This window comes from Megalops cyprinoides, chromosome 11 (assembly GCF_013368585.1).
Source record: "Megalops cyprinoides isolate fMegCyp1 chromosome 11, fMegCyp1.pri, whole genome shotgun sequence".
NCBI classification, from domain to species: domain Eukaryota; kingdom Metazoa; phylum Chordata; class Actinopteri; order Elopiformes; family Megalopidae; genus Megalops; species Megalops cyprinoides.
Window position 1 is genome coordinate 23649861 of NC_050593.1, and position 16997 is coordinate 23666857.

Consider the following 16997-nt stretch of genomic DNA (forward strand, 5'->3'; position numbering starts at 1 on the left):
AGTTTTTGTGCTGCAGAAGAACAAAATAGCAGGTAAAACTGAGTGTGTGTATTTGACTATAAATATATTTAAACCATAAATTTAAACCATGAATAATTAAAATGTATGTTGGTCATACTTTTCTACAACAGCCTGTTTTCCACACATTCTAAGATGCTACTCTCTTATCATAACTATTACACAGGTTGTGTGGGGCAGTTGCGTTAGGTCATCCGGAATAAAATGTGCAATTAAAACAAACTGGTAATTTATCTCATAATCAGCTTATTACGTATCGCCCAAATTGCTTTCTCCTGTTCTCCTATGTATTTATGATAAAACAACATATGAAATGGTGAGAATGAGAATTTCAAGAGGATAAACTAAAAAAAGAAAATTTGCACCACTGCATTTTTCCCTCTATTTTCTGCTTATTGGCATCACTGTGAGACCACAGAAATGTCTCTGATATGGTGGGTGCTAGACTGATGTGGGTAAAACATGTATTTCTTACGTTTTAAAGCTTAGCAAGGTCCACATCCAGATTGCCAAATGCACGGTTATGTGTTGTAATGTAATGTTGTTATCTTGTAGGTGCGAGTGGACAGTGGAATTCAAGAAGGAAGTGACATCAGTATTTACTATGACCCCATGATATCCAAAGTTAGTAATCACTATGCCAGTGCTAAATTATTGGTGATGTAATGTCTATATTTCTATATTGTATGTTGATGATGTATTGTTTTAATAATGATATTATGAGAGTAATACATGATCTGATGAGATTTGTAGAAAAAAAACTGTGAATATGACTAATTTCAATATCAATTTGTATTTTCTGGCTGCAGAAAAAGGGAGATGATTTAATAAAGAAATAATAATATAATAATATAATTCAAGCCAACATAATTTTATTATAATTTCTCATTTGATTTTGGATAAAAACGTAAATGATTAAACCTTTTCGGTTATGAGAAGCTGTCATTCTAATAATTATCACTCTTTCTGCTGTTTCTGCTCTGTGAAAAACAAAATTCGCACATAGAGTAACAATCACATGAAAGCCACATGACATGGTTGAACAAAGATGAATTTCCTGTGTTTGCTTTAGTATGCATCTGTGTATCTATACACACACACACACACGTATATATATGTGTGTGTATATATTTATGTAAATATAGCGAGAAAGAGAAATCGATAAATACATAGGTATATGTACATACAATACCTGTGGATATGATACCTCCTATATGTAGTACATTTATGTAGATAGCATCGTCCCTGTAGTAGTGCCTAAGAATTTTCTTGGCTCTTGACTACAGCTGGTTTCCTACGGCTCCACGAGGGCAGAAGCACTGCAGAGGATGGAGAAGGCTCTCGACAGTTATGTGATTCGGGGTAAGTGGCCCAGCTCCCAGGAAACAGCTGGAACAGCTTATAATTAACAAATTGAATATGATTTTTGCCCATTAACTAGAAATTGAAGCATGGAAAAAAAACTGGCATTAATTTGAAAGAAAATGGACCCAGTTCCTTGGGAGACTGCCTTTTTTTTTTTTTTTTTTTGCGTTTGGATTCAGGTGTGCACTATATGGTGGTATTGCTGGACCCAGGGTCTGACTCATCTTAACAGCATGCCTCAGCACACTCTGATGTAATACCTTCTGTTATGTCCTTTTTGCATTGTCAAGAGACAGCATTTATTGTATGTTTCGGAACTGTTGTGCTGTATCTGAACCTTATTAAAGCTTTAATCACAGTGTTCACATTTTTAAAACGTGCTAAAACACTTTCAAACCCTTCCAGCCTCTCTTGTAATTTATATCCAAAACAGAGAACCCAATTCCTAACTCATTTTTTTTTTTATTCTAAAATTGTTTTTTTTTTTATTCAATATTCAGATAATAAAATCTCTAAATTATGCAACAGCTATGTAGCTCGAATGTAACGAAAGCGTGAACGAAGGCGCGGAGGCCAGGTTTGCTAAAATAATCCTGGCCGGCGGTTAGTGCGAAAAGGAACAGCGCAGCCGAGCTGCAGCAGGTGCCCCATGTCAGCGGTGCTCCTGGCCAGGAGGAAAGGTCACTCTCACACGTCCAGCAGGTGGGACGCAGGCCAGCATTAATAATGCCGAGGAACACCGGGAGGAAGAGAAAAACAAACCAGAGCCCCGTATGCCACTAAAACCTTACCAGTGTTATCCTCCGTGGCTTCCATTGGCCTCTCGAAGGAGAAGAACCGGCCCTCAGATATTTCACTTTCATCATCACAATCAGTTAGTACATTGTAAGTGTGTGAGTTTTCAGGTTATCTGTGTGTGTGAGAGAGTGTGTGGGGTGGGGAGAGGGTGGTTGGATGGATCATTAAAACGCGTTAAAACTTTTTAATTAAAGAGGGAGTTTAAATCCCCGAATTTTCTATAATTGAGAGATTTCTTGGAAATATGGGAACAGGGAAATGCATACGTTGAGTAGATGTACACTGAAGGAGAGGCTATTACAGATTTGAAATGGGGAAAAACATACTTTAGCAATGAGCTTCCTGACATAAGCCTTTGTGTGTGTGTGTGTGTGTGTGTGTGTGCACATGTAGGTGTGGGACTTGTTTTTAGACAAGTAAAAAAGTGCCTAGCTGTGAGAGAATCCAAATGAGTTTAAGATATCTACGTATTTTTAGAACTATTCATGAGATCAGGTCACGAAGAGCCTGCAAGAAGTCATGCAGTTCTGCTAACCTCAGGAGCTGCTGATTGGGCAGAAGTGTATGCGGAGTGGCAGTTGTAGAGATCCAGGGCCAGCACTGTACCATGTTTCCAGTGGCGCGTCTCGCTGCTGTAAAGAACGGGTGTGCGGGTCGGTAGAATGGTTGCTGAAGGCCGGTGACATGATGGACGTGTTTGAGTAAATATGAGTGAGAGGCATTGAACCGGTGATGAGGTGTGAAAGTGAAGCAATTAGCAGGGTGAACTGGCCCTCAGAGCTCAGGGAATTCACAAGTCTCACTGGGGCACTGGTGATTACACAACATGCAATTAGCATTGAAGTTTATTAGATTACTACTAATTCTATTGCCTCAGCGATATTCTCCTTTATTCTTTAAAACATTGCTCTCCAACAGCATAATAGATCGAAAACAATGCATGATTTCCCTTGGGTGTTTAAAATTAGCCTAAGGAAAAAGGGAAAAGAATAAATCATGTCTTAATTGAGAATTAATAAGAACCAAACTTATAAAATATGCATTTTTATTTTCTGTAATTTTATTTTAGTTAAAAAGAAACATGCTGTCCATTTCCATTGAAGGGAATATAAATTTAATTTTTAATCCCTAATTCTGATTAGGATGGAGACATCACTTCCCCCTTTATTAATCATTTACTAATTCCATCTCTATTATGCTTTCTGTAATTGAGCAGAATGAGAGATCCAGTGTTAGAACGTGGAACTGTCTGGCCAATCCGTATAGATATGACAAGGCAAGTGACAGTTGTCTCTTGTTTTTCTACTGTCAAAAAAGAGAATCAAACAGAAACTCATTATGCGTGAACTGAGGCCAGGATTGGATGGATTGGAGTGATACAGTGTTCAGTGTCCGAAGACATTTGTTGTGTCCGTAGTGTCCGAAGACACTGAGATTTGTTGGAAAACATCTGTGCTGATGCCATTAGGGCTGTCAGGTAGGCCCTGGCTTCACAGAGAGACAATCTAAACTGAGTATATATTAGGCTGAAGGGCCATGCTCTCACTAAAGTGGACAGTGTTGTTTAGTAACTACGAGTATGACCAGAGATGGGCAAAGATGCATCATAATGTGTATTATGTATTATCAAATAAATGTATCAAAATAAAATACAAAATACTGGTGCCAGAAAATGTATTAAGATAAAATACATGCATTTTGTATTTTCAAAATACAGAAAATACATTTGTAACATTGGGCATTCTGAATTTGTACAAAGTGGCAGAACATTCCGATTTTTATTATGTACACATGGCTCTGGTGAGAGTTTGAATCCTACAGGAAGGAAGAACAGAAAGTAGAATGCTACTGTATCTAAGCAAAACTGTAAAAAAAAAAAATTGTATGTACTGTACAGTATGTAGAAGCTTGCTCTTTGTCCAATTCAAAGACATGGCAGTTGACTCCCAACCATTTCAATTAGTAGCCTATTTAGTTGCCTTTAAGAACAACTAACTGACAATCAAACAGTTTGTGATGCACCCAGTGTGGTGACACAGTGGCATCACTGGAGTTTGAGGAGTGATGTGTTCTGTGTCTCTCATGCAGTGAGTTTCCTGTCTAGTGAATCTGTTTCTGTTCTGCCCTGAGCAGTGCCATTCTGACTGCCGTTAGCTTTCTGGAACACTCTTGTCACTCCTTTACAAAGCCACCTCGCAACCTCCCGATTTCTTTTCATTTCTCTCTACATTTCCTGCGTCTCTCCGATTAGGCCATGTTTTTTCCCCCCTCTCTCTTTCCACCATCTCACCTCCTCTTTCTCATTTAATTCCTCCTTTAGTTTGCCTCCTCTTAGTTTCTCCTCTTGTCCCCTAATCCCACCCCCCCCTCCCCGGCCGCAGAGGGGCAGGATGGCAGCACGCAGACTCAGTCCTGTGCCAACCCACCCACCCGCTCCCAGACCAGCCAAAGTGATCACAATATGCCCCCTGCCAGTGCCTCGCCTATGACAGGGGGGTCATCACCAAATTCCCTTTATCCCAGACACCACAGATCTCCTCTGTGAGTCTGTCTCTCTTCTGTGAGCCTGGAGTTAGGATAGAAACTGAGGTCTACTGATTTCTCCCAAATGTTTCTTTTCTTTTCCGCAAAATGAAATGGCACAGTGGCGTTAGGTTTTAGCTTCCCCCAGTTTTTAGATGTAGTTCTAGTCTGATCAATGTTACAGAAAATCTCTCACAAAATAACAATTCCTTGTACATGGCTGTGTATTGATAAAATAAGTAGTCTAATTCTGGTCTTAATTTGACTTCAAGCCTTTTATCCTGTAAAATTCTATATTGTGGTTGTAAGCGGATTGGTGTATTTAAATTGTCATGCGTGTCTGCTTCTGGTAGCCTCCCATTATAATAGCCTTATTTCATATGATGTCAACATACAGTCTAATGTTACAAATGGACATTTTTGTGAAGCATTTCTCCTGTCTAAGCTGCTGTTGATGCCACATGTTTCTCATGAATAATCTCCAGTAATATATAATAATATTTAGATATGTAATTAATATGATTAATTTTGGCCAGTAAATGGTAATGGAGTTATTGTAACTCATTCAATATAAAACCGACAAATTTGGCAGTTTGTAATGGGGCCATGTGTGCAAAACTGTAGCAGATCCTAAAATTTGCTGTGCTGAAATTTTGCATAAGGGAAAAAAATTCAAGGCGGTGCTCATTTCAGAAAATGTAAAAGAATATACTGAAGCATCCCAGTCCCAGAATTAGGCTCGACATTGCCCTTGACAACTGAAATGAGCCAACTTTATACAATACCTGGGCGGTTCACATCAGAGGACATGTCACAATATCAAGAGACCGCCATAAGCTTAGCTGTTTGGATATTGTCTGAAAGTGTACAATAGCTTTTCATATCATGCACACACTAGTATGATAAAGAGGCTTATGGGTTCTGTTGTTCCTTAATTAAAAGTCTTAAAAAGGATTAGGCTTCAAACGCTTATTATTGTAGCTCCCTGGAACCATCAGAGGTGTAGGTCACAACTAATGTGGGCAATATTTCAAACACTTCATTATAATTTGTAGAAAATGGCCGTTCTTTTTGTCTTCCTTTCCCTCGACGGCCATGGCCGCTCCTAATTTAGTCGCGCCATGCTCTTCTCGGCTTCCCATGTTTTTTTTCTGAAATAAGCAGTATTTGTTGGCCTGTTTGATCCTTTGAGTATGCAGAGCTTAATGTCTGGCCAGTGTTTTTCAAGCAGCAGGTAGTCCCAGGCAAGCTGTCGGAGGGTCATCATTCTTTAGTCTAGCTGTTTCCCGCACACAGATGGAGACCTTACGAACTTTGACAGAGGTCATTTTTAAAGTTACATATTTTCAAATTCTTGCTTTCATTTGAGGCTTTTGAAAGGGGAACTCACCCGCTGGATTTGGAAATAAAATGAAATGGCAAAACAAAACAAAAAAGCACAAAGCATTACCTGACCTGATCAGCTTTGGAGCAATATTTTTATTATTCCAGCTTTAAGGGGTTTTTATCATTGGTTTAAGGGGTTTTTAGCATGTATTGAGATGCTACCTCCTTCATTGGCATTAGAAATTAAATGATCTCCCTTTTCTTGAACCACAGGATGGTTTTGTTCTCTCCCTTTTAGACCTAGTCTGCTGGCTGCTGGGAGAGGGTTGTGTTTTGAAAGTAGACATTTTGGCAAGTGTCCAGAATTTCCTAGACAGGTCTGAGCTGCCTGTTATTGCAGATTTGCTCACTGTATTAGAGTCAAATGGATGGCATTTCTGCCTGTCTCACTGGTAATATCCCGTACAGTTAAAGAATTTAGGGGCTGGTTTGGTTATGGGCCATTGGAATCGAAATCAAAGCCCTCTGTGGTATACATCATAATACACAGAGGGGAAATGCAATCTCTCACTACTACAAAAAAGTAAATCTACCAAGACAACAGTATTAATTATTTGCCTAAATATATACTGTTGTGTTAGCAGATTTATGCTTTTGTTGCACAGACAAAATATGTTGCCAATTGATTTCTTTGTTTTACTTTCACTGAACATACATAGATAATACAGCTACATAATATTTTATTTTAAAGAATTCAAGTACTTATAAAACATAATTTAATACCTGTAGACCTGTCTGTGCACATTCCCATGTGGAAATGTTGTGGAATGACTGTGTTGCAGATGACTTACTTGGACAGTAAAGGCCTCTCCGTTAAATTCAGTTTAGATAAATCTTTTTCATTAAAAAAATGAAAATCGTCCTTACCTTCATGGAGTCCCTTTCTCGTTTCTCATGCTTGATATTTTTCAGGGGTCTTTATAGTGGAGAAACACACCCTTACCTGCTGCCTGTTCATGACTGCTCATAACTCCAGCACAGGCTCCTCACATTCGTATTTTTCCAGTCTTTACACTTTGCCAGTGATATAGTGCCTCCTTGAGAGGACTGGAGAAACAGGCAAGACTCCATTCAGCACGATGCAGTGCAGAACTGAAAATGCTGTCTCATGTGTTGGATTCTGGGGAGACAGGTAGTGAGGGGGTATAAAGAATGATTATTAAAGGCTGCACTGAGCTCAGGAGAGCCCCGGTGACTTCATTGAGATGACTTGGTGAGCTGGGCAGAGTGATGGCCTCTTAGGTGTCAGTTTGCCCCCGGTGAAGAGGAGTGGCCCAGTGAGGCAGGTTCAACATTTTGTACAGCTACTCACTGAGTACTACTGCAAGAGTCATGAGCTACATGGCCAGTCTGGTTCAAAACAAAAGTGTACACACACACACACACACACACACACAGAAACACACACGCAAACACATAAACAGCTATACATTCTTATGTGCTCAAACCATCACGCACGTATGTGCACACAATAAGCACAAAGGCACTCACACACCCATACATTACAGTTCTGTGCAGGCACTTCAGAGACCGTTACGCCTTTGGGGGAAAACCCTTTGTGTGTGGGGGAAAGAGTGCAGCTTCAGGACTGTTTGTCAGCCACTGTTTATACTGTATTGTTTAGCTCTGTTGTCCCTGAGCGTGTCAGAGACTCTAGCACACTTAAGCCCCAGCCTGCACTTGAATTCTTCTCCCTGATTTGTTTAGACAGCAGCAGTTGGTGAGATGGTGAAACAGGAGGGTGGTGAAAGGGGACCACTCTGCCCTCTAGAGAGAGGCCTGTGGTAGGAGAGGAGAAGAGTGGAGAGGAGAGGGGAGGGGGGCTATCCCATGCTACTGGGACAGAAAGGTTGCACTAATCGGTCCTGAGAAAAAGACCCTCCTCCGGCTCCCTCAAATCTGAGTGGCCCAGACACAACTCAACAGCCTCCCCCTTCCACAAACCTCCTACTGACCCCCAAATCTGCCGGCCAAATCCTAATAGTCCAGAGAGAGCTCAAGTGCCCCAGCCCCCACCTTCGCCAGTCTTCTAAATGTTATATCTCAAGATTACATGGCAGTAAACCAATCAAACAGTTTCTGTGCTATGCAAGTGACCACCAAGAAAATCCTAATAGCATTGTTTGCCAACACCTTTTGCATTTTGATTTTATGGTAGAGTTTTGCGGAGGATCTTTTTTTAGTAGACTAGACAGTGGTCTTTTGTTACCATTTGGTTTTGTCTTTTGTCATTGATATTAACTTAAGCTTAATTGAGCACTTTATTTGAGCACAAAAAGTTGATAGAATTCACCTGTCTGCTGTGTGTTTCACATCTTAAAGACAAGTCCATAAATAAATCTGATAAGTGAATGCAAATTGAAAAATCCTAACAGGGACATTATATGTCTCTTTGAATGAAAGCATTGCATTTATGCCTGCATTTATGGAGAAAGTGTGTGTGTGTAAGAGAGATTGTAAATGCAGTTGTCAGTGCTCTCACCATGGTTGTCTCACTCTTGCAGGTGTGACCCACAATATTCCGCTGCTCAGAGAGATCATCGTTAATCCTCGCTTCATCTCCGGGGACATCAGCACAAAGTTCCTCCCAGAGGTCTACCCAGAGGGCTTCAAAGGTGTGCTGGCCAATCACGCACAAATCTGCATGTCGCTCCTTTTTATTTTAGCAGTGTGGAGGGATCTTGTGTTGGTCTATGGGAAAATAAAACCCAGAGAAAGTGTCTTTCCGGGTAGGCAAGGCGTCTATAAATCAAACATGTAAGATCCCCTAAGTTGGTGAGAACTCTGCCATGGTACTGTATACATACTCAGTGAGAACTGTGCATTATATACTATATATTTTGTATTTCCAGCAGGTCATTACTGGGTGTTAGTGTGAGTCATGATATACTTGGCTATATGTTGCTGAATACTTGTCCTGGAAGGATGTACTCACTTTAAAACTCTATTTAAATCACTAGCACGAGAGTAGGAAAGGGAAGCTAAATTTATGCAGTCAAGTAAATTTTCTATCTTGTTTAGCCATCCATGTTAACGATTATATCCTCTCATCTTATTTTATTTGATATAGTTGTATGCTGCCTTGGCATTGTTTACAGCATAGAGGAACTGGATTAGAAAAGACATTTTTCTAAGGTGGTTTGAAACAAAATAAGTTGGCTGATTTTTTTTTTTTATTTCCCTGTCGCATGGATTTTCTCCTCTATTTTTCCTGGCCTCTCAGGTCACCAGCTGTCAGGTTCGGAACGGGCAGAACTGCTGGCCACCGCTGCCTCGCTGTTTGTGGCGACACAGCTCCGCTCCCAGAGATTCCTGGGTAACCTCAGGTACGTGAACCGAAGCAGAAGGCACACCGCACAGATGTTGCTCTTTTTTTTTTAGCTTATTTATTTATTTCCACTAAGTCGTCAAAATCTCCTAGAGTCGGTGAAGCAGTCTCCCAATTAACTTTGTAATTTGAAGCGGGAATGAAGGCACCTATCTCGGGGTTGTTTTGGCTGCCATTCGGCACGCAGGCAGGCGAGTGGACTGCACTTCCTCTTCCCCCTCTTCCCCCTGCGGCAATCCGGTTATCCGTGTCTATTAGACTGCGGCTGCGGAAGGCCCCGCCAAATCCCCCGGATTGCAGGTACGGGACGGCTCCGTGTCATGGCGAGTGTACTGTTACAGCCAAGTCGAATCGTCCGTCGTCACCGATGTCACTGATCACCTGACATCACCTATCACTCACGCACCCAGAACAGTGGCAAACAACTGCAATCCAGCCACCAAAATACATTACATTACATTACATTCATTTAGCAGACACTCTTATCCAGAGTGACTTCCAGCACAATAGAATATAAGTGTATCCAAGTTGAATGAGAAACGGTGTCAGACCAAGCTAAAAACACTCCCAGACCAGTAAGTGTGAGCATACCATTATTCAAGCCCTACCCGAAGTTAATTTGTGCAACCTGACTAAACAGGGGAAGCCAAGAATGCTACCATATATCAGTCACTAGATCGGAGCAACAATATCATAGCAGGAAGCAGAACTGTCTCACAGCACCACTTGGCTTCCGTAGGTCTGCTCTGTGACAGGAACCTGCACTGATCTGCACTGACTAAGACAGTGACAGTGCCAGTCATATACAGAGCCGTGATGGATGAGGGTTAGGTGCTGACGCTTCCTGCTCTACGCGTCTTCCACATCAGGTCAGGGATGAATGAGGGCTATTTATTTTCCCTCCGAAGAAGAACAATAGCCTGGCGGAGGAAGGAGTCTCTAGCTCTCCCCCGGTGGCAGTGACCCTTGGGTATATACCAAAACCACTGATCCCATTGATTTTATGTCACAGTTGGCTGGGGGTGGGTGTGAGCCTATTGTTGGAGTGGTGAGGAACTGAGGTCTGTTACCCCTGCTCTCTCCTGTCAGTGGACATGGGCTTACAGGAGAGAGAACCAAAGCTAGAAAACGCTGCGAGCAAGAGTCCTGGCAGTGCAAATGACAGCGTAATTGTATAATCGCACCAAGTGACAGCTCCTTGAGGAATCTTAACAAGTCCAATTAATTAGGGGCACAAATGCCTTTTAACCCCAGATAACTCATTTAAGTGCGCGGCCCCACTTGGAAAAAAATGCAAGCCGCACTCGTTAACTTCCCTGGGAATTCATTAATCGGCTCGGGTCGCCACCAGGGAAGTCTTCCATCCGTTACCATGAAGACATCAAAGCCGGAGCCTCTTGACTGCTTCGTGCCCGGTCCTTCGCTCGTTCCATCTTGCAGCGAAACGCCATCAGGTGATGCTTGGAGAACGAGCAGTGCCAGTGCAGTGTTAAGTGGGTTAGACGCTGTTTGAAAGGCCAGTAGAGATGGTTGGTGTAGGTTGCGCGTATCTGTGCCCTCCCCCCGTCCATTTTGCTTTTGATCTTCCTCCATTTCCTGTTGTGCAGGGTGGTGCAGCACGTTTGGAGCCGGGGCGCGTGCGGGCGTTGTCGAGCGGCGGGCAGAGGATGGGGAGGAACGCCACCTCTCCGAGCTTCCTCTCCGAAATTGACAGTGAGCTGTCAGGGGCGCCCCGCCCCACGCCGAGAGGCTCTGTTAGGCCTCGCTGTGGCGCGGGGCCGCTGGGGGGTCACCCCGCGAGCGCTCAGATAACGGGGCACGTGCATTTCCTGCAGGAAACCTCTCAGAGTGATTGATGACTGTTTCATTGTTAAGTGGTAACCCCGGTCTTGTTTAACTTTCCCCCAGTTGCTCCGGCACACGTGACGGAGGGCGGCGTCCCCCACGCCCCAGCGCGTTACGCAGTTGTGGATGTTGGCTGGGCTAGGCCTGCGCCCTGGCACAGGGACCCGGGTTCAGCGTGCGTCAGTGCGGTGGGAGGGGGGGGGGGGGCTCCCATTTTGTTCTGTTTTCATTGCACGATCATAGGGGATGTAGCGAGGCGTCTCAGGTGTGGCTGTAACAGGCACTGTCCCGGGAGTGCACTAAGGCCGTGTTGACGCTGCTATGCCCAATTGCCTTCAGCTCTTCCTATGCGCTGCTTGTGTTGGCAGCCAGAGTGCTCACCCCCCCACCACCATTCCCACCCGCCCGCCTCATACAGCACGCTGCCTTTTATCTCCTCTCAATGGCCTCTTAACCCAGGCCACATCATAACATTTATCAGCAAATGAGAGAGTTTACTCCACTAACACTGTCAGTACAGAGTGGAAGAGGGTGTGTACGTTAGCAGCAAAAATAACATGGTTTTTTAACTGTCACATTGACATAAGGAAGAATCTTTTTATTGTGTTTTCAATGTCTAGATCTACTACCAATACATAAAACATCTAAAGGAAATATTTTATATTTGTAAATATTATATGCTGTGTCAAAAAATTCATTTATTAGTTTTTACCTTGTTGATTGTTCATCTGTTTAGTTAGTGATGCTAGCATATTTAAACATTCTGATGGTCCTCCTTTGTGTATAATATTTTGCTAGGGTTTATGTGAAGTGCAGGCTACGTAGCATAACTTGCTTTTGTTAGTGCATGACTGTGACTAGCCAGCTAGCTAATTTTATTTGTTTGGAAATACAGTCAACAAAGCCATCAATCCAGGTACAGTCTTATGCATTTTCTTTGGCTCACAGAAACAATATGAATCCTGCAAGGTTGAGTCAAAAGATTTTACACAGGTAAGCTCCACTTAAGTCACTACTGTTCTCCTGTAGCTCCACCATCTCAGTCAGGGCGGACAACCTCCGCAGGTACAGACACCTATGAAGTGAACATTCCTCTGGCCAGTGCTGGAGCCAGGCCCTCTGTGGAACAGGCTCCCGCCCATCACAGAGGCGCGACTCCGCTGCCCGTCAGAACTGGGAGCCCTCTGCCCCTTTCAGACCGGCTCCGGGTCAGTGGAAACCAGGGGCCACCACTGACCTTTAGTGAGTTTGTAGATTTATTCTAATAAGTACTCTGCGTTTGACAGGTTAAGGGCTGACCTTTCGCGCCGGGCGGATATCTCAGTGTCAGCGTCCTTGTGTTCCCTGTCTGCTTTTATCGGCAGGGAAATAAAATGTAAATTAAATGCAGCATAAAAATAGATGATGGGGCTTGTACCTCTCATTCCTCATATATAACGTCACGTGTTTTTTTTTTTTTTTTTAATTTCTTTCCTCCCCTTTACACTGGTTACACTGAAGGCAGGTTGCAGTAACCAAGCTGGGCCAGAGAAGCATTAGGGGTACATTCCGGCCATTTCATGCACCCGACTTTGGTGCCCGAGGCTGCCGCTGCCGCCGCCGCCCAGCAGCGGTCCACGTGACCGGTGCTCAGTGGATTACGCACAAGGTTCGCCATGGCAATCGGTGGTGCTCATGCCAGAAACACACGAGAGTGTGTTTTCTTTTATTTTCCTCCCCTTCTTTTCTCCGTTCCTGATGAAGATTGGCCATTTTGGCGTTTGATCCGGTTTGGCGCTTTCAGAGACCTCAAGAGGGCTGAATCAGAGTCATTGTTGTGTGTCTCCGTTTGTGGGTCCCCCTGCCATGATTCTAAAAGGCTCGGCCTCACTTCATCAGTATTATTGTAATTCTTTTGCTGTAGGTTATTTGGCAGCTGCTGCACCCCACTGGCAAATTCATTCCCCTTCTCCTTTCGCTACTGCCGTCACACAATTGATTTTTCTCTTCTCTCTCTCTCTCCTCACCCCCCCCCCCCCCCCCCCCCCGCCCCCATTTGTTTCAGATTGCCCAATATGAAACATTTTAATTTATGCTCGCGTAACCCCTTTGATAACAATCAGCATCTTTTCTTCTTTTCTTCCTGTTTTTTTTTTTATACCTCCGTTTAACCATCCGGAGGATAGTGGATAAATAAATCTCACAACACTTGTTGTTCCCTGCTTTTGAATCCCCGCACATCAAAATCATAACAGAATAAAGTGGGTAATCTCTCAAGTGGTGGTTTTGTCTGCTGTAGATAGCAACAGATTGGAGTACTGTGCGTAACCCCACGTGAAGTGATCTAAGGCTCACATTTATGGCCCAAATACCCAAGTACCATTTAATAATGTGTTTCCTGTGATCACTGTTTTTGGAGCTGTTAAGAGCAGTGGATGTGTTTTTTCCCTTATGGTATTGACAAAACAATGGCACGAAGAGAAGTCAAGCAGGCGTATTTGTATTCAGTTGGTTCAGCACCTAGATGCTCTTTTTCATTCAATGTCTACATTGCCTGCATCTTTAAATTTTACGTACGGATCTGCTTTTATTTCATCTGCTCTTTTCCATTGATGTGTGATTTAGTGTACTCCTTTGGGTCTTTATTAGACATCGTCCTGTGTGACTGTTTTTGGGACCATTCCATTGCTAATGTATCAGAGTCCAAGTAGACTGACCGATTCATTAGCTTATATCACTAAGGAAACACATTTTGGTTTCTGATATGATGATTTATGTATGCAATACAGCTGCAGCTGTTTAAATGCTGTAGTGAGGGCACTTTCCATTTGGTCTTATTTTGAAAATTGCACTCCAGACCGTGTTAAACAGGAAGAAACAACCTGCTTTTGATTTGCAATGCATTGTCGGAAAACTTAAACACCAGAGCTTGTTCCAAGTGAATGCGTGCTGTAATACAGTTACAGTGAGCAGCACATAAACTCAGATCTGTTTCATAATTTCATTAACATGTTTAGCTGTAACAGTGATTTAGGCAATTAGCTAGCTGTGTGAGGAAAATTAGATTTAATGTCATTGCGTGGGTAATGGAACGTTACTGAAACAGCATCAAGCAATTTTCAAAAATGTACAAAGGTAAAATTGATCTTTTACTTTTGCTAAAATGGTCAAGATACTATACATTACACTATATATGGATTTTTGTAAGTACGTATGGCCAGTTTGTAAAATTAAGCAGAACACTATGGCTACAATTGTTATGCTTGGGCCAAAGTCAGTTATGGAAGTTATGGACTAAGTCTAAGAATCTCACTTTTTCTTCTGCAGTCTCAATGAATTGTTGACATTTCTTGTATAATATTCTCTGTAGTGCTGATAACTTCAAGCAAACGAGATATTTCCCTTTGATTATAAAGCCAACTATATTTTCTGATTTCTTCCTGGCTCCTTCCTGGAGCTGCTATGAGAACCAATGGATTGTCGAGTCACCCGACCAGTGACATTAAGAGGTGTCAACAAGGCAGCAGATGCGTCACTGATACCCGTGGGAGTGCCAGGAAGGGGAATCACTGGTGGTCCATAATCACTATTTTGGGAAGAATACCAAAAACGTGGGAAATCCTGAGTATCGTCAGATATATTTGCCAGTCCGGTGGATCAGACAGTCCCTAGTCTATATCTCTCTCTGATCAGTTGATATGGTTCATAATCCTGTCCATGATCATGCATTTTGGTTTGTTATCCTTCTCAATGGAGCATCTTAATCATCTCTTTGATTGAATCTTTTGGTCAGTGCTCCATGTACTTGTACTTTTGTACTTTTTTTTCTTTCATGGAGGAGATTATTGGCATCAGCAGGCTCAGTGTAGCGGAGCAGGGTTTGGAACTGACTCTGGCACTCGTTGGCCTTCCCAGATAAGTCTGATTTCTGCCCAGTGTAGATGGCGGATGCCATCGAGCTTCAAAAGCTGCTTATTTCTGAGCCGGGGCCGGCCGGGGGAGGCTGGAAACTCTTCATATTCTCACATCTTTGTTTTGCTATTGATTAAATTTCGAAATGGTCCTGCGCAGCGTGAAGCACCCCGTTGCTGTCAGCCCGGTAAATTCATTTCAGGATGGAGGCAGAGTACAATCAATCTTCAGTTTGGAACCATGGAGCCAGCCATGTTACCTTGCCCCTGCCGACTGGCCTTTGACCCCACATTCCTGTGGAAAGTTCAGCATGTTCCCACTGGCCACCTGGAGAGACCTCAGCCTGTGGCAGCCCCTTTTCACATTCATCACCTTTTGAGCATGAAGTGGTGCAGATTTTGTCAACACAGGTAACTCTGACGGGTCTAGCTCCATCCTCAAGTGCCTACATCACTTAGCCTGACTGTGCTGGAAGCTAGTCTTCACATGATCAGTAAGATCAGTTTCTTTCACCCTTTTTACCCATCATGTTTCTGAAAATGTAGCATAGTTTTCTACAGCTTAGTATCCCAACTGGTATGTATATACTTGTATGTAATGCAACATGTTGTGAACTACAGTCCCCTTGTTTTTTTTTTTTTTTTTGGCAGCTGTAGAAAATTTTTGTGTAGCACTAAAAAGTAATTTGGCAGAAGAGCAAAGGGATTAATGTATCTAATTTTTACTGTGTGTGTTCTTGCATATCTGTGTGAGAAATTGACAAAGAGGCCCACAGCTCTGGAGCGTCTTCTTCATGCTGGGGACAGATGTTTGTGTGAATGGCTAGGCCAAAAGTATCAATGGAACAGTATTGAAGCCTGTTTAGTTTCTCCATTCCTGTTTGACGGTGTCTATCTGTGTAGGGTCCCCTATAATAACTACTTTCTGTTTTTTTATAACACTTGAGAGCATCATCACTTCATAGCCTTCATAGCCCTTCACAGCTTGGCGCCTGCAGATTTTCACTGGACGTACATATGTTTTACTGTTATTGCCTAACCTATCACAGATAACGTTGTCTAAAAATTCCCTTATGTTCATGGGTAGTTACTGTGTACATGTATTTTTATATTGGTAGTGGTGATGCGTAAGGCAGGCTTGAATTTTGATCACTTGACTGCAATAGTTTCTCTAAGCAATCTAGTGATGCTTTGTTAGTTTACCGTCTCATTAAGGGTACCTTGATTAAGCAACATTTGAGATTTCAAACCAGCTATAACCCACCCTGATCTCCTGTCACCCTAGCATTAAGGTTCCCACCCTGTGTATGATTTAGAAACGGTTTTGAGAATTAAAGATATAAGAAGATTTCAAGCCGTACAAAATAATATTATTTAAAAACAACACCAAGATCTGAAAAACTGAGTTTGATCATTTCACAGATGTGTGGGAATCTCTCAGATATTCATTTTGGCTAGTGTTTTGAAAAGACCCTAACCCTTTCCACAAAAGAGGGGTTTTATTTTGCACAGATCCAGCAATTTTGGCCCTTTGGAGCTAAGGAATTTGATTATCGTTCCCTACACTGTACACCAAATTTTGTTTTCTTTTCTCGGTGGCGATGAGCACGAGATCTGATTAATTTGATTCCAGAAAACCCATTTTCTGAGGCAAACCTCTTTTCTCCCTCTGCCAGCCAAGCAGAACAGGCTTTGTTAAGGAGAACTGTAATGATTCCTTAAGTGACTGGCATGCGGTGAAGCGGCTCTGGATGGCTGTTAAAGGGGTTAATAAGAGAGGTAAAGAAAAAAACGCAAACGGGCAAGAATTGATCAGTTTCAACCACATTTGCACGTGCACGTCG

General features: G+C 42.6%; 1 protein-coding gene across 1 annotated transcript in view; it reads left to right on the top strand.

The window, feature by feature from the left end:
• The window catches only part of pcca (propionyl-CoA carboxylase subunit alpha), a 123533-nt gene that overhangs the window by 56529 nt on the left and 50007 nt on the right, over positions 1-16997 (top strand). The window contains exons 16-19 of the mRNA XM_036541260.1: positions 574-642; positions 1305-1380; positions 8595-8705; positions 9314-9416. Of these exons, the coding sequence (XP_036397153.1) occupies positions 574-642; positions 1305-1380; positions 8595-8705; positions 9314-9416 (359 nt within the window). The remainder of the gene's footprint in view (positions 1-573; positions 643-1304; positions 1381-8594; positions 8706-9313; positions 9417-16997) is intronic.